The sequence below is a fragment of the Typopeltis vanoorti genome, chromosome 4 (assembly GCF_054136105.1).
Source record: "Typopeltis vanoorti isolate ZY-2024b chromosome 4, IOZ_Tvanoo_1.0, whole genome shotgun sequence".
Lineage (NCBI taxonomy): Eukaryota > Metazoa > Arthropoda > Arachnida > Uropygi > Thelyphonidae > Typopeltis > Typopeltis vanoorti.
This window is the reverse complement of record NC_143552.1, coordinates 92,159,759-92,184,859: the sequence shown is the minus strand read 5'-3', so window position 1 is coordinate 92,184,859 and position 25,101 is coordinate 92,159,759. Positions and strand designations below refer to the sequence as shown.

Genomic DNA, 25,101 nt, shown 5'->3' with positions numbered 1-25,101 from the left:
TCAGACTCTATGGAGATAGATACCTGTATGATAAAAATAATAACCCATGCCTTCCTTTGACTTTTAGACAGAAAGAAATCATGAGCATCTTGGTCAATCTAAACACTATAGTCCTAAAAATATCTCTGTGGTATTTTCAAAATGCGTGATTCAAATATTGTTTTAACTGTTTAAAAGTGCATGAACAACAATTGTTTATGCTATTATGAACCATGTCCAAGGTTAAAATAATATAGTAAAATGCATGAATATACAAACTGTATGAAATTTTATAAGAATTTTAGAATTTTCTTGCATTTAGACAGAAACATTTAATATAATTTTTACAATATAAGATTAATTTAAAATACAGTAATTTCTTTATTTATCTGGATAGCTTAGCATCTTGAAATATTTTTTTGCATACTAAAGGCCCCTGGCATGATGCTTTCCATGATGAACTAGCATGTGCTGAAGTGCACATCCACTTTAGCACGTGTTAGTGAGCTGAGAGAAGATAAACATATGGGAAATGAGTTCAGAAGCATGAAAGAAGAGATTAGGTGACTGAAAAGAATGGATGTGAAGCAAATGAGAGTAGGGGAGAGAGAGAGAGAGAAATGAGATTGATAGTAGTGGAGAAGATCGGAGAACCAAGAAGGGAAGGAATGAATGAGAGAGAGAGAGAGAGAGAGAGTGCATGAGCTAGGGATGGAGGGATGACAAAAAGGTAACTAAGTGGGAAATTAAGGACAGAAAGTGTCAGAGGAGAGTGAGGGATGCAGGTGAGCAAGGAAGAAACAGAGCAGGTGTAATATATGGAGATGTGATCTATGGCAAATTAAGTAAGTGAAAGAGTTGATGAGATGATTGCAACGATGACTTGACAGGTACTGTGAATTAGATGGCAAAAAATCTGAGGTCAATAATGCTTGAGGTTGTACAGAAGAAGAATAAGAGAGGGAAGACAGAGTGCATTACCCTGGTATGACAATGCCTGGGTAATGCACTCATTGATTATCATATTATTCATTATTGATGCTGAGGAGAAGAGCATGTGTCGAAAGAGAAGCTTGGATTATGAGGATGCTTGGAGTGCATTTGAGGATAGAAGAGAAGTGTATGTGAAAGATGTCCTGCATTTGAATGAGGAAGAATGTAGGTATTAGGAAAGAAATTGTTTTATGGGCAAATGAGTGTTGGTGCAGGGAAACTAGAGTTGTCAGGATGGATGGTAGCAGGGAGGAGGCTTCTTGTGAGAATAGTCACTTGGAAGAAGAGGGTCATGATGTAATGCTGAATCCAGTGGAGTATGGAAAGAATTGAATATGGAATGTGGAAAAATTGATATAAAACCACTGACAATGCAGCATGGATGTTTCTTTATGCAAATGGCAAACATATCTGGAATAAAGGAGGTGAACTGGTGGCACTGATAGCCTCAGCCTGTACAAAGATTTTGGGATCGGTGAGATATGGTTGAAGGGAGATGATATGCTGAGAGGAATAGAAGTATCAGAGTAGAGAATTTTTTGGTGGAATAGGAAAGGAAAACACAGTGGTGGAGTATGATTTATGACAAGTAATGAGTTGTGTCCTCTCAGAGTGGATAATCTGGAGGCAATGGGACTAATGGTTTTTGAGAGCATATTATGTGAGATAGAGATGGGCAAGATAGGATATTTAGTGAGGTGAAGCCAGGAAGCACAGAGGGTGATCAGCAGACAATGTTTATGCAACTGAACTGAATTTATTAATGCCTGAGCTAGTGCATTGTATAGAAAGGTATAGGTGTCATTATTCTTAATTGATTATTAATAGTATAAACTTCATGTTTCATGAAGTTACATTCATTAAACTCACTAATATTTCACTGTTTTTCTACCTAGCATCATTAGAGCACAATCATAACTGTGGCAGACACACAGCATTGAACTAAATAACTGTGGAAAACAATTCAAATTAAAACTTCAAACAGAACTAATCTTACATGGTGTCCTCTATGGGTGGGATAACCATAAAGTTATTTAGAGAAGTCAGACTATCAGGTCTTAAAATGATAGTCTCCCAGATTAATTTACCAAATGCTTTGATATTTGCTCTAATGCAGAGATTAGGAATAGCTGATGTTCAGAATGCAGCAGTTTTATTCTAATTACTTGGTGGATAAGATCCAACTGTCACAATGCACTAGCTCAGGCAGAAACACAGACTTGAGTCCCATAGTCAAGTCTTGAAAGCACACCAGTCTACATCTCTAGAGATGGAAGATAGGTGTGTGAAGCATGTTCATTGCTTTTTAGCACTTATCCCGCAAGTAACATATGTGTGGCACATACGTTACTGTTTTGTATCACCTTTTATATACTCTTATTCCACTAGAATATAATAGCACAGTTTCTTTCATTACTTATATAATTAATAAATAAATTAAAAAGAAAAGGCACTAGGCAAGATTGCTGGAGATGCTTGGTAGTAATTATCATGAAGGGCCTGAATTACTATGCATTCTTTTAATATGTAACCAACCAATCCTTTGATTCAGCTAACCTCTGTATTCTCATTTTCTCCAAATAGGGATTGCAGAATAACAGTTGGTGACATAATATGAACTACTTTGCAGATAATAATGTAAACTGTTTTTATGTGTATATAAAAACATGTTTAAAATATTCCTCCAAAATGTTAAAATGTTAAAATTGTTAAGATTCTCTTTCCTCCCTATTCTAGCTACTTTTTGTAAAAATATCTTTATATGATTTCAAACTTATCAAAAGGTTATAGAACATAATGGTGCTTTGAAGACCTATGAAATTTAGGGGTTACTTCAAGAGGTAAAGCTAAATAAATGGGAGGAAACCTTCATATAACTTTTAAGGAATGAAATTCAAGACTAGGGCTTCTGACCTAATGTCCAATCCAACCCTCATGAAGTGTACCCATTAGAATATACCCACAAGATATTGAATAAATAAGGATAACCTGACAATTCAAGACTTATTCAACCAAATTATGCTCTATATTGGCTTAAATCAGAAAAAAAACTATGAACATGATGAAATTTATGACAGCTGGGGTATCACTCACTCACATAAAGGCCCTATTCTTTTCAGCACAGAACCAGGATGAACAGTGAAAACTACCAAAACAACTCAACATTAGCAGAACAAAAGATAGGTATCACAAAATAAGAAGTATAAATGGAAAAGAAGTGAAACTGGCCAAAGACCTGGAGAAGTGGACATAATTGGTGTTACAGAGATAAAGATGACAAAACAGGTAAGGCTTAAGATGAAAAGCCAAACGGCTATTTTTTTCCTGGCAAGGTTGATAAGTTAAGGGGATAAAAATCCCTTATTGTTTTTCAGCCAGTAAGCGAAACTAAGATCGAAAACTACGATCTGAACGTTTCATGCCAACGAACTGTCGGCGGATCCAAGCGTAAGTGACCACTTGGTAGTGCCACACCAAGGCAACTCGTTGCAAAGGTGGAGCAAGATCCCTCACTACTCTTGATATTTTCTCATAATGTAAAAACACACAGCTCCTAGGAGATGTAGTACTGCTTTACATTATGAGGAGAGGTCACTACCCAGACCGGTTTCAACCTTTTTTGAGGTCTCATCAGTGAGTAGCTAGACCTAGAATATCAGAGTTTAAGTGAAAAGAACTTACATACTTTCGCTACACGATTGCCAGAAAGGTATGTCACTGTATTATATTATAACTAAGATGAAAAGCCAAACGGCTATTTTTTTCCTGGCGAGGTTGATAAGTTAAGGGGATAAAAATCCCTTATTGTTTTTCAGCCAGTAAGCGAAACTAAGATCGAAAACTACGATCTGAATGTTTCATGCCGACGAACTGTCGGTGGATCCAAGCATAAGCGACCACTTCGTAGTGCCACATCAAGGCAACTCGCTTGAAGTAAATGCATCATCACGCCACTCGAACAATACATCTTCGGTACGCATTTGCTTATGCACTTTCGTATTGAGACTTTTGTCGCTATCTTGTTCGCTTGTAGCACTTACATCACCAGGATCTTCTTCATCTGAAGTACACAATTCACTTAACTTGGACAATTCTTCTCCTGACTGATTTGTTGTTAACAATTCATCAATTTGATCATCAGTAAGATAAAGCAGATATTTACTGGTAGACGACATATTGTGGCAAAAAAAAAAAAAAAAAAAGAAAGAAAGAAGGAATTCAAAAACAAGAACCAAACCTTGGGGTCTCAGTGTAAAACTCTGAAGAAAAAATTCACTGAATCAGCTGGGAGGCATGTTGTAAAATTGTCTGCAAGGTTAGAAAAAATCAGAACTCCATGGTGGATGCAAGAAGTTAAAGAGGCAGCCCTAGAACAGAAGAAAGCACATTAAAAGTTCCCAGCAGGAAAGGTGGCAAATGCATTAAGAGAATACAGAAAACAAATGTAAGAAAGATAACCTATTGTGTATAAATAGCTGAACAAAAAGCATAAGAAGACTCTGGTAAGAATACAGCAGATAAATATCAGGAAGTTGTCAAAATGTTCTGGAGACTATTGAAAAAGCTTATAGCTATATAACTGGAATAATTACTTTGAAAGACTGTTAAATGAAACAAGCAGTCAGTGACAGCACACTAGCAGAAAACATTCAACAGGAATACAACAAGGAGTACATATCAATACTTGAGTAGAAAAACTGTCAAAAGCCTGCAGTGCAGAGAGACAGCCAGAATAGATGATGTTTGCTCTGAAATTCTCAAATATGGAAGTATAAAAGTTTTACAGCAGCTGCACCATATAATTTAGAATGCCTGGTCAAAAGGTCAAATTCCAGATGATTAGAGTAGAGCAATCATAGTCCCATCTATAAAAATGGATATTAAACTGAAAGTGAGAATTCTAGAGGAATTACTGCACTAAGTGTTCCAAGTAAGATTGACACAACCATATTTGAGAAGAGGCAAAGGATTCCAGAATGTACTAACTTTGCTAGTACATTCCTGAATATATGTCTGCAAGGATATGTGCTTTGCATTATGGGATACTAAGGCAAGTGATGTAAAGTCATTAGCTTCTATATACGAGTTGCCCCAGTCCTGAAAATACTACAGATGCAACTATAATACTTTACACTTGGATAAAGGATTAAACCAAGTATATAATTTCTTGGTATCTTTAACCCTTTAACTGCTGAGAACGTATTATTACGGGCTTGGAAATAATGCCTGCTTTGCTGAGCCCGTATATGTACGGTTGATGCACCTCCCATATTCAGACAAATTTTTAGTATGGAAAGAATCGTCGTAAGATATTCAAACTTTGCGGGTAGGTTCGTCCATCTATTGCCAACCAATTGAAGTTTATTTAACTTTGGTTTCTGTCCTTGTATGACATCAAAAGAGAAAAATTTGAACTCGTGCAACTAATTATATGCAGCACAATGCATAAATCATGTGACTGCAGGGATTTCAGGAATGCCACAATATGTCGTCTACCAGTAAATATCTGCTTTATCTTACTGATGATCAATTGATGAATTGTTAACAACAAATCAGTCAGGAGAAGAATTGTCCAAGTTAAGTGAATTGTGTACTTCAGATGAAGAAGATCCTGGTGATGTAAGTGCTACAAGCGAACAAGATAGCAACAAAAGTCTCAATACGAAAGTGCATAAGCAAATGCGTACCGAAGATGTATTGTTCGAGTGGCGTGATGATGCATTTACTTCAAGTGTACACGAATTTGGTAGCAGTAATTCAAGGATAATCACAGGTAATGTCATTGATGATTTTTCAGCTTTAGATATTTTTGAACAATTTTTTACCATAGAATTAATGACAACAATAGCTGACGAAACTAACAAGTTTCATACCTTCACCACAAATAATAGACCATCTACACCATCTTCACGACTAAAGCAGTGGAAACCCCCCCCCCCCCCCCAAGAACTTTACATTTTTCTTGCTATTACAAAAAAATATTTTTCCACCTTCTGGATATGACCATACTCTAAATTCCCACTGTCTCTATAATGTGAAATTTGGAAAAAACACAAACTTAGCAGACTACCAACTCATGCTTATCAGGGAAATAAATCAAAAATACCATATCCCCCAGAACAACAGGGAGGTTGAAAGGATGTCCATCACCTGAAGATCAACCACTGCGTCTCAAAGAAAGGCATTTTCCTTCTCTTGTACCTTCTATTGAGAAGAAGAAGAATGCAGCTTGAGTTTGTTATGTCTGTTCCAATGCAGGATTACTGGAAGTTTTTCCACTTGGTTATACTATAAATTAAAGATGAAATAATATTCTTGGTTTAATCCTTTATCCAAGTGTAAGTAAACCTGAAGTATTTTCAGGACTGGGCAACTCGTATATAAAAGTTAATCACTTGCCTTATCCCACAATGCAAAGCACATATCCTTATGGACATGTATAATGCTATGCATTAAGGATCACTACCCAGACGAGTTTTCACTTGTCTGGGTAGTGATACTGTCCTATCACAGATGTGAGACCCCTCCCTCAAGACTTCTGCAGATAGCAGAAAAAGGCGAATCCATTTCAATAATAGGGTAATCAATGTGTTTCATGGAATGGGTGTTTATTAAAATGTTGGAAAATTAGCTTTTCTTTTATGAAAATTCTAGTTTTTAAGGTGTTAACTATTTTGCTTGTACAACAGTTGAAAAATGTTACATATAAAGCAAGTGATTTTGCACATTGGAGATGAATTCATACATTGCCATATGCCTTTCTCGCCTTCAACATGAATTGACTCTTTTTGGCATTGTGCCAGCTGTGGTCAGACATTATTTCAAAAATTAGAACTTTTAAATTTCTAACTCAGTATGATCCTCTGTGGAAATTTTACTCAAATATAAACAGTGATATTGAGTATTTCTTCATGCCCCCCCCCCTCCCTCCCCGAAAGTGTCTTGCAGTCCCCTACAGGGGTGAATCCTACAGTTCCAAAACCACTACTTACACTGAATCTAATAGTTAAAAATTTGGCCTCTCAATTAGAAATTGTAAAATGGGCAGAACATGGGGGGGGGGGGGGAATTCAATTATATTCTCAGTGGAAAACTATACTTAAAAATGAAAACATTTTTAAACGACAAAGGGCCAAGAGGCTATTTTTTTGGTCTGGGTAGTGACCTCTCCTCATAATGTAAAACAGTAATACATCTCCTAGGAGCTGCGTTTTACATTATGAGAAAATATTAAGGATAGTGATGGATCTTGCTCCACCTTTGCTATGAGTTGCCCTAGTGTTGTACTACCCAGGTGTTGACTTACGCTTGGACTCGCCGATAGTTCTTCGGCATGAAACTCTTAGATTTCGATTTCTGAGTTTCGTATCTGGCTTTAAAATAATGAGGGATTTATTATCCCCTTAACTTAACATTTTTAAACATTTTTAATTTTTAAATCTGTTTATCTTAAAATTAAAATTTTTGTGCATTAGAGGAAAAAAAAGCTTTTTTAAAAAATTAATGTTTTTCATTTTAAATTTTCTGTTTTGTAAAACACCTTTAAAGTTATTCATTAACTATATGGCTCTGTACTATATTGATGGTGCTGTACTGCAGGAAGTGGGTGAGATTCGAGATTTGGGAGTGATGGTTGACAGTAGACTGAAATTTAGAGTGCAAGTCCATATTGCAAGTGATGCAAATATTGCACATTGTAGGGCCAGTAAGATAAGAAGTACTCTAACATGTAGGGATCAGGAAGTGGTTATGCCACTGTATAAAGCACTATTGTACTCAGATTTGGTCACTTGGTTTGCAATGCGATGTGGAAACATTGGAGAGGGTCCAGCCAGAGATAAGTGTCTAAGACAATAGCAGGACTTTGGAATGTTGGCTATGGCAAGAGGTTCAAGAAATGTGGATTGCAGAGTTTAGTGGATAGAAGGAAAAGAGGTGATATGATTGAGATGTTTAAGTTAGTGAGAGGATTTTATCATATTAATCCAGAGAGGATTATAAAAAGAGTAGAACAAGAGAGGGAAAAACCAGAAGCCATCCCTGGAGGTTATGTAAGAGTGTGGTGAAGGAGGAGTGGATTTTTACATGGAGAATTGTCAGTGAGTGGAATATATTACCAGAATATGTTGTTAATGCAAGCGTTAAGGATTTTAGGATTTGGTACAATAAATATGTTGTCAATTGAATGAACCTCTCACGATGAGTGAGAGGTTCATTACACCCTCCATGGAGTTGACAGACTCCATGAAGGGTGTAACAATAATAATAATAATAATTTTGTTCAATTATTGCCAGAATAGTGCTAAGTAATATAGATATTCAAATATAAATTGACGTAAGAAAAGTTACCTGCAAAACTTCTTGCTGTTGCTGAATAGCACTAGGTTCTAAGGCAGGAGGTTCTTGTATATTCAGATTTTCCTGTAATTCTTTCAAAGCTTTCATGACAGCAGTCAACTCATCCCAGAACTTTTCAGCAGCAACCAAGGCTTCATACAAAGATTTTCCTCTGTTATGAGCAGCTGTCTGTATAGTTTCCCAAAGATCATTAAGTCTATCCAGCTTTTGTTTGATATCTAAATAAATAGTTAAAAAAAAAGAATTATGTGGAATATTTCAACTACAACATGTTTATTAAAACTTCCTCATTATAAAAATTAGTATCCTAGCTGAACATTTTAGGCTTAGATTAATGGTCCCAACTCTTCCGTGTTTTTGATATTCATGTCTACTATTGCAAGATATTAGAAATAGTAACTGATATTATGGAATGATAATATTGCAAAATCAATTACCACAAATTAGCCTAGTGGCTATGTGCTTTGCAACCATATGCCTGGGGGAGGGGGTGTCCTAGGTTCGATTCCCATTGGAGACATGAGGAGCTTAAGGATCTTGCTCAGCCATAGCCAAGTTAGCCGGTCTTGGACATGGAAAGTAGGTTTTCCCCCAGTTTATTCTGGGGTTTTTCATCCTGCAAACAGACAAACTGGACCCGTGAACACACAGAATACAGCCATAGGACATAGCATTGCAAGGAAGGCAAACAGGAAACCACCTTCCTCATAGTCACTTCCCTAGTATGGTAGAATAGTTGCCCCTACCATCTGCATGGATGAAAGGAAATCATTCCATTCCATACCATAAACTGCTTGAAACTGAAGGTCAACAGTAATCGATGTTGTGAACAGGTCAAAGACACCAGATGATACAATAAATAAGAAATGACTGCTAAGAAGTCTCTCCCAGAGAGAAAATTAAAATTCTAGATTGTCACTTGCAGAACTGTCTGCAAGTGCACTGTTTTGATGCAGTGAGTTACATAAGTGTTCAAATAAGAGTTGTAGCCCATAGAATATTAAAGAATGCTAATGCTGTTTGAATTAGTGCACTACCTATTATTTCCAGATTCTGAAACATGACAACAGGCTATAAAGCATAAATGAGCCACACTGTGCAGTATTCAAGTCTATGAGCTGAGCCTCGGTTGGAAAAAAAGTTATGGTCAACATATAGTTTGGAGTGAGATCCTTGAAGCAAAATTTCTCATTGCCACATCAAACAGTCAAATCCTGAATATTATAAGTTAGAACTCAACATTTATGAATAGCAAGTTCACTGTTGGACTACAGGCAGAATATCAGTTACTGCGAACCAAACATTTGTTATACACTTTGGTGTAAGCCATTTCTAACTTACCAAATTTGAAGGATGAAAGCAAATATGTTGTCCAAAACTATACTTTATGTTTGTTATAGCATATGGAATGGACAAATGATCTGTTACTTCCTTGGAGTAATGTTGAAATCATTTGTGTGTGTGTGTGTGTGTGTGGTGTGTGTGTGTGTGTGTATGTGTGTGTGTGTGTGTGTGTGTGTGTGTGTGTGTGTGTGTGTGTGTGTGTGTGTGTGTGTGTGTGTGAGATTGTGTGTGTGTGTGAGATTGTGTGTGTGTGTGAGAGAGAGAGAGAAGAGAGAGAGAAGGATACTAAAGGCTTATCACTACATTTTGACTATTTGACATGGCATGAGAACCAAACACAAGTTCTCTTCTTTGGTAAACACTTTTTTTATTAGTATTCATTTTGTCAGATCTCAATCATATCTATTTATTCCATTAAAGCTTTTCTGCAAGAAGACCATCTTATATTTTCAATACAAGATATATAAAGGAGATGACATAAACCATTCAGATATCTTCTAGTTTGGAATGTTTCGGGTAGATAGAAAAGATACAGAATAAATCACACATCACTTTCTCACAAGATCATCTAAAAATGAGAGGCACACATATCTGTTATTTCCATATTAATTTTATTTTTGGTTATTATTGATCAGCTTAAGAAACAGGTTGGGGCCATAGCATGGAATGTTGTGTTAAGCAAGAGGAAGATAAATGCAGAGGGTAAAATGAGGTTTTACTGCCTTCCATTTTACTGCCTTTTCCAAACAGTAAAATTAGTAGAGTGATTAAGGCATTGGATATGAGGAGGGAGCAAATGAAGGAGTTGATGGTTTTTAATACATACAAATACTTGACAGAGGACAAAGAGCAGGTCAGAATGGATATCAGGAGGCTGCTTAGATGGATAAAAGAGAATAGTGTGACAGGAAGGGTAGAAAGCATGTTGTCTAGGTATGACTGTGGTGAGATGAGGCGGAGAGCAAGGATTATGAATGATATGTGGGCTGAAATGTGTGAGGAGAGGGGAGTACAATTTGTTAATGTGTGGAATGAGTTTGAAGGACGAAGTGAACTGTATGGGAACGATGGACTGCATTTGAGTGGTTATGGAGTGAGTCATGTGGAGACACTGTTGCTGGAGGATAGAGAAGTGAGTATAGAGAATGAATCAGATCAAGTGGTGTGGAAGAGATGTGGAAGAGCAGGAGAGATTGAAGAGGTGGTTATAAATGAGGACGTAAGTGGCATGAGTATGGAAAATGAGAGAATGGGTGTGCAAGATGAACAGGGAAACAGGGAGGCTCAGGGTGGACAAGAGTACACAGCATGAGAAAGGTGGATGCTCCAAGAGGAGGTGAGAGCATGTGTAGACAGTAAAGGAATGGGATGACCTGGGATCAAGAGGAAATAGTTGGAATTGAAAAGGGTTCTAAAATGAATAAGCAGAAAGGGAAATGGCCCCAGTTGAGCATGGAGAGATCACTTTGAGTGAATGGTATCAGTGGAACTAGCTGTAGATCCAGAAATGAGCTGTTGTGTTTGTATACATATGCTAGAAGTATAAGAAACAAGGAAGATGAAATGGTTGCACTAATTGAGTCTGTTCGCCCAAAAATTGTTGGAATAAGTGAGACATGGTTAGATCAGGACGACATCCTGACAGGAATAGAGATGGAAAGATATGATGTATTTCGTGAGGATAGAAGGGATAAAAAGGGAGGAGAAGAGTGCTATTGATGATAGAGAAAGAGTTATGTCCATACAAAGTAGAGATCCAAGAGGGAAATAGTGCCAATGGTTTTGAGGCAGTATGGTGTGAGATAGAGGTGAATGGAATAAAATACTTGGTTGGATGTTGTTATAGACCAGGAAATGCGGATGGTAGTGACTATGAAATGTATAATGAAATTAGCCAAGCAAATAAGAAAAGAGTGATCATTATGGGCGATTTTAATTATGGCAATATAGACTGGAATGATGAGATAGCAACTGGAAGTAAAGAAAATGAGTTTCTTGAGTTTTTGAGGGATAACTACCTCAGACAGTATGTAAGAGAGGGCACACGAGGATTGAGGGTCTTGGATTTGTCATCTCATCGGAGGATGTAATTATAAATGAAGTATCAAATCACTGACCAAGTGAGAATGATTCTTAACTGCTGGCAACCACTCAGGTAATGTGAGGACCTCTGTAAGAAAAGGTATATGTGGAACTACGGGGGGGGAGTTGGTTATGAAGAGCTCAGGAGACAGCTTGTAGGCATAGCATGGAATGGGGAGTTAGCTGGAAAAGAGATCAATTGGGGGATTTTCAAAAACTATCTAGTAGATGCAATGTCTAAATGTATTCCAAGGGTGAGAAGGTTAAATAAGGTAGGTGTGAAATGGATGAATAAAGAGATTAAGCATACGATACAGAGAAAAAGGGCATTATGGAGGTAGCATAAGAGAAGTGGAAATAACCTATTCCATGAGGACTACAAAGACCAGGCAAGGCAGGTGACTTGGTTGGTGAGGGTAGCTAAAGAGAGATATGAACAGCAGTTAGCTAATGAAGCCAAAGAGAATCCTAAGGAGTTCTTTCAATATGTAGCCAGCAAAAGAAAGAATGATTATGGAAGGATGACATTGATTGGAGTAAATGCAGGGCAATATTAGGAAAAGGAGTTACTAGTGGTGTGTCTCAGGGGTCTGTTTTAGGGCCATTGCTTTTTAACTTGTATATTAATGATATTGGTGAAGATTTGGATGCAGATATTCAGTTGTTTGCAGACAATGCAAAGTTGGGACGAACTATGAAGAGTAGAGAAGATGTTGTGGCCTTACAAGAAGAGTTGAATAAATTGAGTGATTGGGCATGAGAATGGAGATGCGAGTTCAATGTTGCAAAATGTAAGGTTTTAAAATTTGGAAAACAAAAATGGGATGCAGAATTTATGCTTGGTGAGGATATATTGTCGGAGGTGGAGGAAATAAGAGATCTGTGGGACGATAGTGGATAAGGATGTGAAATTTTGGGGAACCATAGCCAAAATTGTGAAGACAACACAAAGGCTTCTGGGAATGATGCAGAGGACACTGACTTGTAGAAGTAGGGAGATTCTTGTTCCATTGTATAAGGCTTTGATTAGGCCACACATGGACTGTTGTGCCCAGATTTGGTCACCTGGTTTTCATAAGAATGAAGAGATGTTGGAGAGGGTCCAGAGGCGACTGACTAAGGTAATTTCTAACCTCTGGAATGTCGAGTATGAGAAAAGATTGAGAAGATGTAATTTGTAGAGTCTGTGGACAGGAGGAAGAGGGGATATATGAGAGAGAGATCTACAAGTTAGTAAGGGGTTGTTATAAGATCAATGCTGGAGAAGTTCTACAGAAAAAAGTGGGAGATTGGGAGAGAAGTCATCCCTGGAAACTGTATAAAGAGGGTGTGAGTAGGGGAGTGAGAATCAGGTTTTTTTCATGCAGAGTTGTAAATGATTGGAATGCCTTGCCTGAGATTCTGGTGCCTGCAGAGAATTTGAGTGTGTTTAAAGCATGGTATGATGAGCTGTGAGTTTGATAAAAGGACCTCCTAGATGAGTCTTTGACTCCATGGGATCTTGGGTAATAATAATAATAATAATAAAATGCTGCATGGATACTGACCAAAAAATATTTAATGACATTGATGTGTGAATGTATTCTGAAGGTCAAAATACTAAATAAAGTAAGTGTCAAATGGATGAACAAAGAGATTAAGCATGAATTTTGGAAGAATAGGGTACTATGGAGGCAGCACAAGATAAATAATTGTCACAATCAATTGCATGAGTATAAAGAGCAGGCCAGGAAGGACACTCAGTTGGTAAGAACAGAAAAGCTATAGTATGAGCAGAAATGAGAAAATCAGGCTAAGAAAAACCCTAGAGAGTTTTTTTTTAGATATGTGGCACGTAGAGGAAAGAATTATTATGGTAAGACAATGTTAATGGATGAAAATGGTAAAACTGAAACTGCTACAAAAGCATCATTGAAATATTCAGTGAACAATTTATAAGAGTGTTTCATCCTGATCAGGGTGAAATCATAAAAAACTCAAAATCTAGAGGACATAGGAGAGGATGGCTTAATTGTGAGTGAGCAGGTGGTACAGCATATCAGGAAATAAACAAGCATGATGTCAATAAAGTAAAAGGATTTGATGCCATATCACCATGTGTCTTAAGGGAATGTTCCAGGGAATTTACAGTGGCATTGGCATGCCTGTTTAACAAGAGTCTTACTACAGCATAGGTCCCAAGAGAGTGGGAAGAAGGTAAAATTGTTCCACTGCATAAAGGGGTAATAAGGCTGTGGCTACAAATTATAGGCCAATCTGTATATCCAGAATTGTGGCTAAGGCATTAGAGAGAATAGCGAGAACTATGATACAGAAATAGGATGAAAACAGCAGTATTCTCTGTGACTGTCAGCAAGGGTTTGTTAAAGGGAGATCATGTTTTACCAATTAACTTATGTACTATAACAAGGTGAAAAATGTAATGGACAAGGGTGTTGTACATCCAGTGGTATACTTAAATATTGTAAAAGCTTTTGATAGACTGCCAATCACCAAACTATTAAATAAAACTGAAATTGATGGGAATGGATAACAGACTATTGAGTTGGATCAATGATAGCTGTCAGATAGGTATCTGTATATGGGAATGCAGTATCCTGAGAGAGGAAGTCACTAGTAGTGTGCCACAAGGGTATGCAAATGTTTGCAGATAATGCAAAATTGGGGAGAGCAATGAATAGTTCAAGCAGATGTTATGGCCTTTCAGGAGGACTTGAATAGATTGTATAAAAGGGTAGATAATTGGAACTGTGCAAGGTTTTGAAATTTGGTAAGTAATGACGGGATGCAAAGTATACAATTGGTGGAGAAACTTTAAAGGAGGTAGAGAAGATGAGATCTATCTGGGAGTAGTAGTGGACAAGGACCTAAAATTCAGGGGCCACATTGCACAAGTTGTGAAGACATCACATCAGATAATGGCAATGATGCAGAGAACCTAGATGCACAGAAATAAAGAGGTTATGATTCCATTGCATAAGCCTATATGGATTATCGTGCACAGATTTGGTGACTGGGTTTTCATGGTGATGAGGATATGTTACAAAGGTTCCAGAGAAGATTCACAAAGGTGGTCAATGATGTTTGGAATATGGAGTATGAAGACAGATTGAAAGAATATAAATTGCAAAGCCTCATGAATAGGAGGGTGGGGATACAATTAAGATATATAAGTTGGTCAGGAGATTTCTTCTTTAATGAATAGCCTGTTGCATTATTCAGTGACATTTGAAGAAAATCTGATTTGTTGTTTTACTTTTTTGGGTAGGGAACTTGGAAAGTGTGTTGGCAATCACTGTTTGATCAGCAACTGTCCTACTAACATGTTCAAGGACAGAGCTTCTTTTTCTGGATTTTTTTCCAGATGTCTTTAGTGTTGGTTGCTCTGGTTATGCAGGATGTATATCAGATATTATTATTATGTGACACTTCCAAGGAATCCAAAGACTCATAGAGGGAGGACACCCACTCCACAACTCTCCATCTCCGCCACTCATCCACCAACTAGCGAATCCACAACCCATGTATACAGGATTCCTTTTGACTCTGATAAAAGAGGTGTCTTGCTGAGCTCAGGGAAGATTGAATGCAATCAGGTTTGTTGTTATGGGGTTCTTAAAATACTCCAAGTTTCCTTCTGAGCTACTTTGGGGGCAATCATCATTCCACAATGGCTTAGGGAAATTTGGAACATGACCTGATGCTTTAGGAATTATGGTAGCTTGTGTAATGCAATGTCACTGCATTACTCATAGGAGATGAGCCAACCACCACAGAACTAAATTCAGCTAAAGAACAGGTGGACTAGTCAACTTGCTCAAGTTTCCACTATGATATCTGTGATGTAGTACATGGTCCTGATGATGTCAAAATACTCCAAGTTTCCTTCTGAGCTACTTTGGGGGCAATCATCATTCCACAATGGCTTAGGGAAATTTGGAACATGACCTGATGCTTTAGGAATTGTGGTAGCTTGTGTAATGCAATGTCACTGCATTACTCATAGGAGATGAGCCAACCACCACAGAACTAAATTCAGCTAAAGAACAGGTGGACTAGTCAACTTGCTCGAGTTTCCACTATGATATCTGTGATGTAGTACATGGTAGTCTATGCAGAAACGTGGATATCACAGGAAAGTGATCGCTCCCAGATAACTTGTCATCAGATTCTCACTTAAACATGGGAAAAATGGAGGGTGAGCAGATAGTTAAATCAATGGCAGTGAATGTTCAGGTAGGCATATGGAAGAAAGTGTTGCTTCCTGTATTTAAGAGAGAGAGAGATTGTTGTTGTTGTCAAGCATGCATTCAAGAGCTCTTCCTCAGATGTCTGTTCAGGCACTACCCCACAGAGTATTGTGTCCATTTAAGTTCCCTATTAAAAGTAAGGATGATTATAACTGCAATGTGACATCATCAGGATCATCTTGAGAAATATCTGCAACATACTGTTATTATATTTTTGTCTGAGAGTCTGATAGCAATTGCTTCTACACTGGTGTTAATTTGTTGGTAAAGGATATGGTTGCCCACGATGATGCTGACTCCTCTATGGGAAGGTTTTCCCCTTGTTCTTAAAAATGATGGTAATGTTATGAAGAGCTGGATCATCAATCAGTTTCAGTTATGTTTCTTGCAGGCAAAGGCATATTGGTTTATACTTCTTCAAGAAAGCCTTGATGTTGTCTATGCTTTGTTGGAATCCACGACAATTCCATTGTTGGAATGTTTCTATCATTTCTTTTTGGTGGTATCATCTGGCTTCCAAACTTGTGAGGTTTTGTTTTCATTAGTCTTGGATTTTTTAATATTATTTTTTTTTTAAATTGTGGATGGCCAGTATCCATCAATTTCTTCTTTGGGAAAAACATCAAAGACTGAAAAATTCTGCTTCCTCTAAGGCACTTTGTTTATTAATTTGTTTTAACTTCCTGATAGGAAGTTAAAACAAATATTGAAAATTTTTTGAAAAACAAATTGAAACATTTCTGCTTCCTGATAGGAAGCAGAAATGTTAGACAGTCTTGAGTCATGCCTCAAGACCATCTAATAAATGGTCTTAAGGCATGACTTTAATCCTCTGAGGTGCACATTTTTTTAATAAGAGGATTTTCATTTAGAGGACTACTTTCTGCATGTTCATAACAATTTTTCTCTTTCATTCGCTCAAAGAAGATAGTGGGAATGTCATATCTTTCAGAGATGTTGCAGTTGTGAGAAGATAGGATTGACATACGTGTCAATGTACAGATTGACACTTTCTTTACAGCTGCCTTCTCAGCATAAGAAGATTTAGCAGATGTTGCTATGTTGTGGTATAGTCCCTCTTTGCCATCTGGTATGTGATTCAATTCTCTGGGTTTTTTTTTTTTTTTTTTTTTTTACATCTCCTTTTCTTCTACCTTTGATGATGCTCAGGAGTAGTATGCCAAGTGGTCCCTGTCACAGTTAGAGCATTTTGGTGTTTTCTCATACAGTCTTTATCCTTCTTTATGTTCTTTACTGCCATACTGGACATAGATGACAGAACCATGACAGGCAGTATGACCATATTTCTGTCATTTAAAAGACTGAGTTTTTTGGTGTTTTAAATGAGAGAAATATAGTCATTCACATATTGCTTGTCATGGCTCTGTCATCTGTGCCCAATATGGCAGTAAAGAAAATGAGGATAAAGACTGTATGAGAAAAATACCAAAATCCTCCAACTGCGACAGGGTGAGGTATGACATCTGTCAAAGAAGGACAGTTCTGATATCCTTCTTTGACAGATGTTCATAGTTTTGGTTTGTTGAGATAAGGATGATGTTTCTGGTGGGAAGCAGATGCCCATTCCTACATATCAGTATTCTTCTTTACGGCTGTCATTCCTTGGTCCTTAAGTTCAGAATATCTCTCTTTTTATCAGAACATCAAGGAGGTACCACTCTAATATTACAGCTATAGAAAAGTTTAAAGTTTTGTGGGGTAACTGTGATTGACATTGCCCCAATAGATGTTGTATAGGGTAATTTTCCTGATTACATGCAGGTTCGAATCCCGCCATGGGTATGGATGTTTGTGTGTGTCTGTGGAAATACTAGTGGTGGTGGTCGGCGGTAGATGGCATTGGTATAGTTGGTCAGTTGGTGGATTGAGTAGTGGAAAGTTGTAGAGCACGTGCCCTCCTTCAATGAGTCCTTGGACTCCCTGGAGGTGTCAAATAATAATAATAATAATAATATAGTCATATGTGTTAATGTCCCTTCCATTTTTTTTTTTTTTTACTTTCTCAGCATAAGATGGTTTTCCATTAGATTTTGCTGTCATGGTATATTTTCTCTTTGCCTCCTGATAGAATATTTCTGCTGAATCTTGATTTTTTGAATCTCTTTCTTGACATGTTTGGAAGCATACTGAGCGTTTCTCCCTCACAATTAGTGCATCTGGATGTTTTGCATTAGCAATCTTTATTTTCACACTCTTTACTGTCATATTGGACACTGATGACAAAACCGCTACACAACAACCTCACCCCATTCCTATGCATGAGAATTCTTCTAATGGCTGTCACTCTTTATTCTTTTATTAGAACAAATCTTCTTGTTTGGAAGTGCCACATGAGGAAGTACTACTCTGATATTATTCCTCTTAAAAAAACGTTCTTGGTTTATTATGAGTATTTCCCCAAAAGGATGCTCAAAAGAGATACTCTGAACATTTATGGGAATCTGTTTTTATTAGGATATCTCCTGAATACACTTTCAGGAATTCAGGATATCTCCTGAATCTGTTTTTAACAGACTTTGGTATCTTGCAAACACTTCTAAACTTTTCTAGATAAAGAATGATGACATTTTCCCAATTAGACAGTCACCTGTTGCATGTATGATTAAAATGGATGATATGTTTTTATGTGTCTCAGAGATTTTTTTTTGTTTCTAATTCTTTGTTTCTGAACTTGGTTGGGGCTAGTCACATGGAATGCCAGGGCTACTATGGATGCCATGACAGCAAGCAGGGCAAAGAGAAAGAGACTTACTCTCATTGTTGACACCTGTAGGCAAGCCCACTTACTAATTGATCCTGTTAAGGCCATCCAAGACTCCTATCTTGTTACATGCACACCACAAGAATCTTCCCTTCTGGATGTCCACAGGTTGCATTTATGGCAAACATGGCAATAGCATGTTAGTTCCAGTGATGGTAGTCTGGAAGATAGGAGATTTAAAAAAAAAAAAATAAAAAGAGGCAAAGAATACTAGAAGAAAATAATAGAGAAATGAAAAATGTCAGTCAATACCATCACTGGAAGGCCCTTCATGAACAGATACAGATGCCTCTCTCTGATGGGTCTTTGAAAAGCTTTTAATCATATCCTTTTTTGAGTTTTGGAGCTTTGCAGTATTATACTTTTTCTTGGAGACAGATAAAAAAGGAATTTATGAATGAAAATTATAAATGTTAAGAAAAGATTGATGAATGCCAAGAAAGGATAAAATACACAGATAACTAAAACTATTAAAAACAAAAGTTGTTAATACTTCAACATATTTATTCATATGAATTTACTTATTTGGATGGATTGAAAAACTCATAAAAAGTAATTGCAATAATGGCAATACCTCTAATAGCTGGTTCATCAATGCTACTAGCTTTTCCAATAACATCATCAGCAGCTTTTTTCACTGCCTCTAATGCAGTAGTTCTTTTATCAAGATCTTGAAGTACTGCCTTATTGTCATTTATCTGTTCCTGAATTCTTTCTGGATGAGCAGATATTGGCTCAGCATTATGCAGTTGGTCAGCAGTAGAAGTTAGCACATTTAACATGCCTTCTAGTTTGTCAGAGAACTAAAAAAATGAAATTAAAATTATTCTAAAAACTGCCATTCAAAAACTTAATACACTAACATTAACTAAACAAAGATTGCAATTAATAGCATTTATTTGATAATAATTTTTAAGAGATTAATTCAAATGCCTAATTTTGTAAATTATGAGGCATTTATCAATGCATATATTTTATTTGGTGTTTATTAGATACAGTAATCCGTCAATTAATGTGTTCCGATTAGTGCATCATTTTTTTTTCTATACCCAAATGCAATTAATGTGCCTCTAAAATTTGATTAGTGTGCCTATATACATCTTAAAAATAAATGTTACAGATTTTAAAAATTTTCTATTTATACATTTTTTATGGCTCACTCTTTTTAAGTGATTTTTAAAAATCACTCACTAGGATGAAATAATTTAATTACTGATTTAAAACATTTTACAAAGGTATTTTTTAATGGCATACTATACTATTTCCATGTATACTATGTTTTCCAAATTTACCACCAAAATTTATGTCATCTGCTAATTACATGCATTTTTCTGATCATATCTTGTGCCTTCTTTGCAACTCTTTTCCTTACTTTTTTATTTTAAAGTAATATAATGATTGAATTAGAGAGACTTCTTTCTACATGGATCGAAGATTGTAACCAAAAACAGATCATCGACCTTATTAAATCAGAAGTATTAAGTCTCTTTGCAACCTTGAAAGAAAGAGCTATCAATGACGGAAAAGAAAAATTCCATGCTAGTGCTGAGTGGTTTGAGCATTTCAAAAAGAGAAATAGCCTACAGAATGTTCTAATCACAGGTGAAACTGCAAGTGCAGATAAGGAGGTGGATGCAAATTATCCAGAGATTTTGAAGAAATCTTTGAATAATTTGCAGAAGAAGGGAGCTGTTGTAACCAACAAATATTTAATGTCAATGACACCAGCCTTTTTTGGAAGCAAATGTCTTCCAAGACTTTTCTGACCAAATCAGAGAAATCGCAGCCAGAAAAGGCCAGTTTCATTGACATTAAATATTTGTTGGTCACAACAAATATTTAATGAAATGACATCACATTCAGAATAGAATGACTCTTCTATTAGGTGGCAATGCTGAAGGTGATATTAAATTAAAACCATGATAGTTTATAGGGCACAAAAATCCTAGAGCCCTCAAAGGCATTAATCAAGCTTCCCTTCATGTTATTTGGAAGTCTAACAAGAAAGCATGGATTACTAAAACTTTGTTCGAAAGATGGTTCACAAGTTATTTTCGTCCAACAGCTGAGAATTTTTGCAATCGAAACAATCTTGATTTTAAAGCTCTGCTGATTTTAGACAATGCACCTGGTTACCCTACTTCTGTTGATTCATTGTGTGAGAACGTTAAAGAGATATTTTTACTGCCAAATGGGGTGTATTCCTAGCTTGCCTCCATGTGGTGCACCCTGGGTAATGCTAAATGAGCTAGAGCGACTGCTGGCAGCCTGACTTATCTTAACGATCTCCTGGCTATAGACACATGAAATTACAATCTACATCACCAAACGGTCCTTTTCAGGACCACAAGAAAAGAAAACTGGGTGCTAATTTCCAGATTTGCCAACTCAACACTGAAGGAATCAACTTTGCTAAAAGTCAATATTTCTCAAAAATCCTTCGAGAAAATGATATAGACATAGCTGTCATTCAAGAGACACAGATAATGAACAACAATTGAAATCAAGAGGAAAAATTGCAGGGTACGCTATACTAGGAGCTACACATCACCAAGCTCATGGCTGTGCAACTTACGTACACAATAATACAGAGAATGCCCACTTAATATCAGCACATATTAATCAGAATACACACATTATCATAGCCAAAACTGAAGATCTCATAGTGGTTAACATCTATAAGCCTCCCCTGGTAGAATGGCCACCTGAAGTAATTCCTATATTTTCATATCCCAAAGATTTTAACGGCGATCACACCACCATGTGGAATTACAATAATAATTAATGATGGAAATGGTGAAGCATTAACAAACTGGGCTGAGAAAAACAATCTTAGCTTAATATTTGATGCAAAGGACAAAGGAACCTTTACGGCTACAGCATAGAAGAGGGAATACAACCCAGACCTCTGCTTTGTTGCAGAAGTTTTGAAAATCAGCCGATAAATACAACAAGACAAGTCCTTAAAGATTTTCCACACAGCCAACATCACCCAGTATTGGTAGAAGTAGGAATACAAATACTAATAATACAGTCCATTCCATGACCAAGATGGAAATTTAGAAAAGCAAACTGGCAGGATTTTTCACAAGAACTGGATAAAATAGTAAGATGGATACCTCCTGTGAGTGAAAACTACAACAGATTCATTGGAGCAGTCATATAAACAGCAAAGAAATATATCCCAGGGGGGGGGGGGTTCTGAAAGGAATACATACCTGGCTGGAATAAAGACTGTGAAGAACATACCAAGTCCATTTAGAATCTGGTGACTGTGACATAGCTGACGAATTACTCCAGAAGCTTGATGATGAGTGTAGAGAAAAGTGGATAAAAACTACAGAGGACTTAGACTTTAAAAAATCAAATAGAAAAGCATGAAGCATAATAAACAGGTTAGGTGGAAGTAACCCAATCACTCGTAAAGATCCTTTGGTGACATGACTCCAGATCAAATTGCCTGTAGAATAACTTCACTGTCTAGAGTCCCTGGAGATCATCAACACACACACACACACACACACACACACACACACACACACACACACACACACACACACACACACACACACACACACACACACACAGGAGGTTAAACAAATAGTCAGAAACTTATGACAAAGTGCAGCTGACAATTCCAAGATTTTCAAGAGAATTTACCACAGACGAAATAACAGGCCTTAAATGACATAAAAACCAACAAAGCATCGGGCTTTGATGGTATTCACCCTGAATTCTTGGTTAACTGTGGAAAAAATGCTCGTCAATGGCTAACAAGATTCTTTTCTCACATTTTATGGATGGGAAATCTTCCAACAGCCTTTAAGAGAACCAAAATAATAGCCATATTAAAACCCAACAAGCCTCAAGATCAAGCAGAGAGCTATCACCCAATTACACTCCTCAGTTGCTGTTATAAGACCCTTGAGAGACTCCTCCTTAACAGAATTGGGCCAAAAATATCTGAAGTTATTCCTGTTGAGCAAGCAGGCTTTGGGATTCAATGTAGTTGTATGGACCGAGTACTAAGCCTTACTACCCATATCGAAGCAGGCTTTCAGAGATGTTTGAAAACCTCTGTTGTCTTTGTTGATCTTACTACTGCATACGACGCGGTATGGAAAGAGGGGTTGCTGTACAAGCTGATACAAGTCATACCATGCCAATCCATCATACGACTTATTGGTAACATGCTTTCTGACAGGTTTTTTTATGTGGTACTGAGAAACAAAATGAACAAACTGAGAAAGCTGAACAATGGGTTCCCACAGTGCTCAGTATTAGCACCAATTTTATTCAACTTATATACATCTGATGTACCGATCACTAGGTAAAAAAAAATTACCACCCAATACAAGAGCATTGAAGTAACTGAAGATATTCTCACAAATGATCTTAGAACCATTGGGGAATACTTTCATAAATGGAGACTAACACCAAACCTCAATAAGACCAAGGTTAGCTCTTTTCACCTACTTCAGGTCAGCTTTAACAACACAATGCTGCAGCACCAAGATTTCCCTAAATATCTGGGTGTTACCTTGGATAGAACACTTTCAAAAGACATCTGGAGAATATCTCTGTAAAAGATCAGAACCCGTAATAATATCATACAAAAACTGTGTGGTCAACATGGTGTTCTTCTGCTATTACACTGCAATATTCCACGTTGGCCTTAGTCTAATCTGCGGCAGAATATTGTTCACCAGTATGGCTAAACAGCCCTCATATCAAGAAAATCGACATGCAAATAAATGCAGCGATGAGGACAATAACAGGTTGTGTCAAATCCACTCCCCCTCTACTAGCTTCCAACTTTGAGCAATATTACACCACCAAACCTGTGCAGACAAGATGCTCTAAGTAAAAGAGTACAAAAAAATAAACAGCAATCCCCTGTTACCAATACATGACAACCTCCCATATATAAAGGAATAGTAAAAGCAATTTCAATGTTAATTCGAAATGGCTAGAAACTTGTAAAGAAAAATAGCCACCAGATTTAAACAAGTATATCCTTCCCCACCAAAGTCCAAAAGGGATTGAGCTTCCACATCATATATGGAAAAGCCTAAATAGGATACACACAGGACATGGTATCTGTGCAGACAGCTTACACAAGTAGGGCCATAAACCAAACCATCTGGCACATCATTGAGGCTGCAACATATGAGTCTACTCTGGTGACCTGAGAGACTTTTTTGAGACAGATTCTTCAGCTCTTGATTGGCTATCTGAACTAGATTTAAAATTTTAGTGACTTTTTCTTTTTTTACCTGATATCTGTATATGTGCATTACTTGTCTCATTTTTATTGTCTGCACAAATATGTATTTATATATTCTGATGTCATGTGTCTTCATTATGCCATATGCTAAATAAAATAAATACTGCCAAATATAACTTCTCTCATACAAACTATGGACAAGGGATTATCACAACCTTTAAGGCATACTACCTGAGAACATTTAAGCAGGCAATAGAAGCAACATCTGGAGAGAATTCTATGACTGGAGAGAATTCTATGACTTAAATAATGAATTCAGTAGTAGAATTCTGGAAAAAATTCAATGTTAAATCTGCTATTGAAAATATTCATCAATCTTGAAATTCCAAGATTGATGAATGCCAAAATAGCTGAATTCCAAGAATGCTGGCCTGGTTAGCTGAGTAGTTAGCATATCTGCTCTCCAGCCAAAAAACTGCAAGTTTGTGGGCATGGATGTTTGTGATTGTCTGTGGAAATACTAGTGGTGGTAGACAGTAGATGGCATTGGTGTGGTTGTAGTTGGTTGATTGAGTGGTGGAGAAAGAGTTATAGAATAGGTGCCCTCCCTCGATGAGCCTTTGGACTCCCTGGAGATGTCACGTAATAATAATCATAAAAATTACTGCTAGCAATATGAGAGCCATTTTGAAGCACATTCTTCCACATTGTGCAAACGATTTTAGAGGCTTTTCAAATGAAATGGATAATGTTATTGAGGAAATTGCTAACACTGGGCATGAACTGGGTTTTGATGAGATTGACAATGATAACGTCCAAGAGTTAATTAAATCTCATTCTGAGGAATTGAGTGATTCTGACCTGCTAAATTTAGATGCACAGCAGGAAGATCCTGAAGAATATGAAGAAAATTTAATCAATGACAGTCAGCCAAAAGAGATTTCACAGAAACAATTTGAAAATATTTCTTGTACAATCAAAGTTTTTAAGCAGCAATGCTTAGAGGTTGACACTGATAAGACAGAAGCAGAAAAATATGCAGAAGAGTAGAAGAGGCAATAGGGCCATACTGTGTTGTATGAAAA

The 25,101-nt window shown here is 37.0% G+C and overlaps 1 protein-coding gene across 1 annotated transcript in view; it reads right to left on the bottom strand.

The window, feature by feature from the left end:
* LOC150107495 (uncharacterized) overlaps window positions 1-25,101 on the bottom strand; it is a 1,121,546-nt gene that overhangs the window by 293,900 nt on the left and 802,545 nt on the right. The window contains exons 62-63 of the mRNA XM_090392112.1: window positions 19,364-19,592; window positions 8,323-8,549 (exon numbers count right to left, since the gene is read on the bottom strand). Coding sequence (XP_090248238.1) covers window positions 8,323-8,549; window positions 19,364-19,592 — 456 coding nt within the window. The remainder of the gene's footprint in view (window positions 1-8,322; window positions 8,550-19,363; window positions 19,593-25,101) is intronic.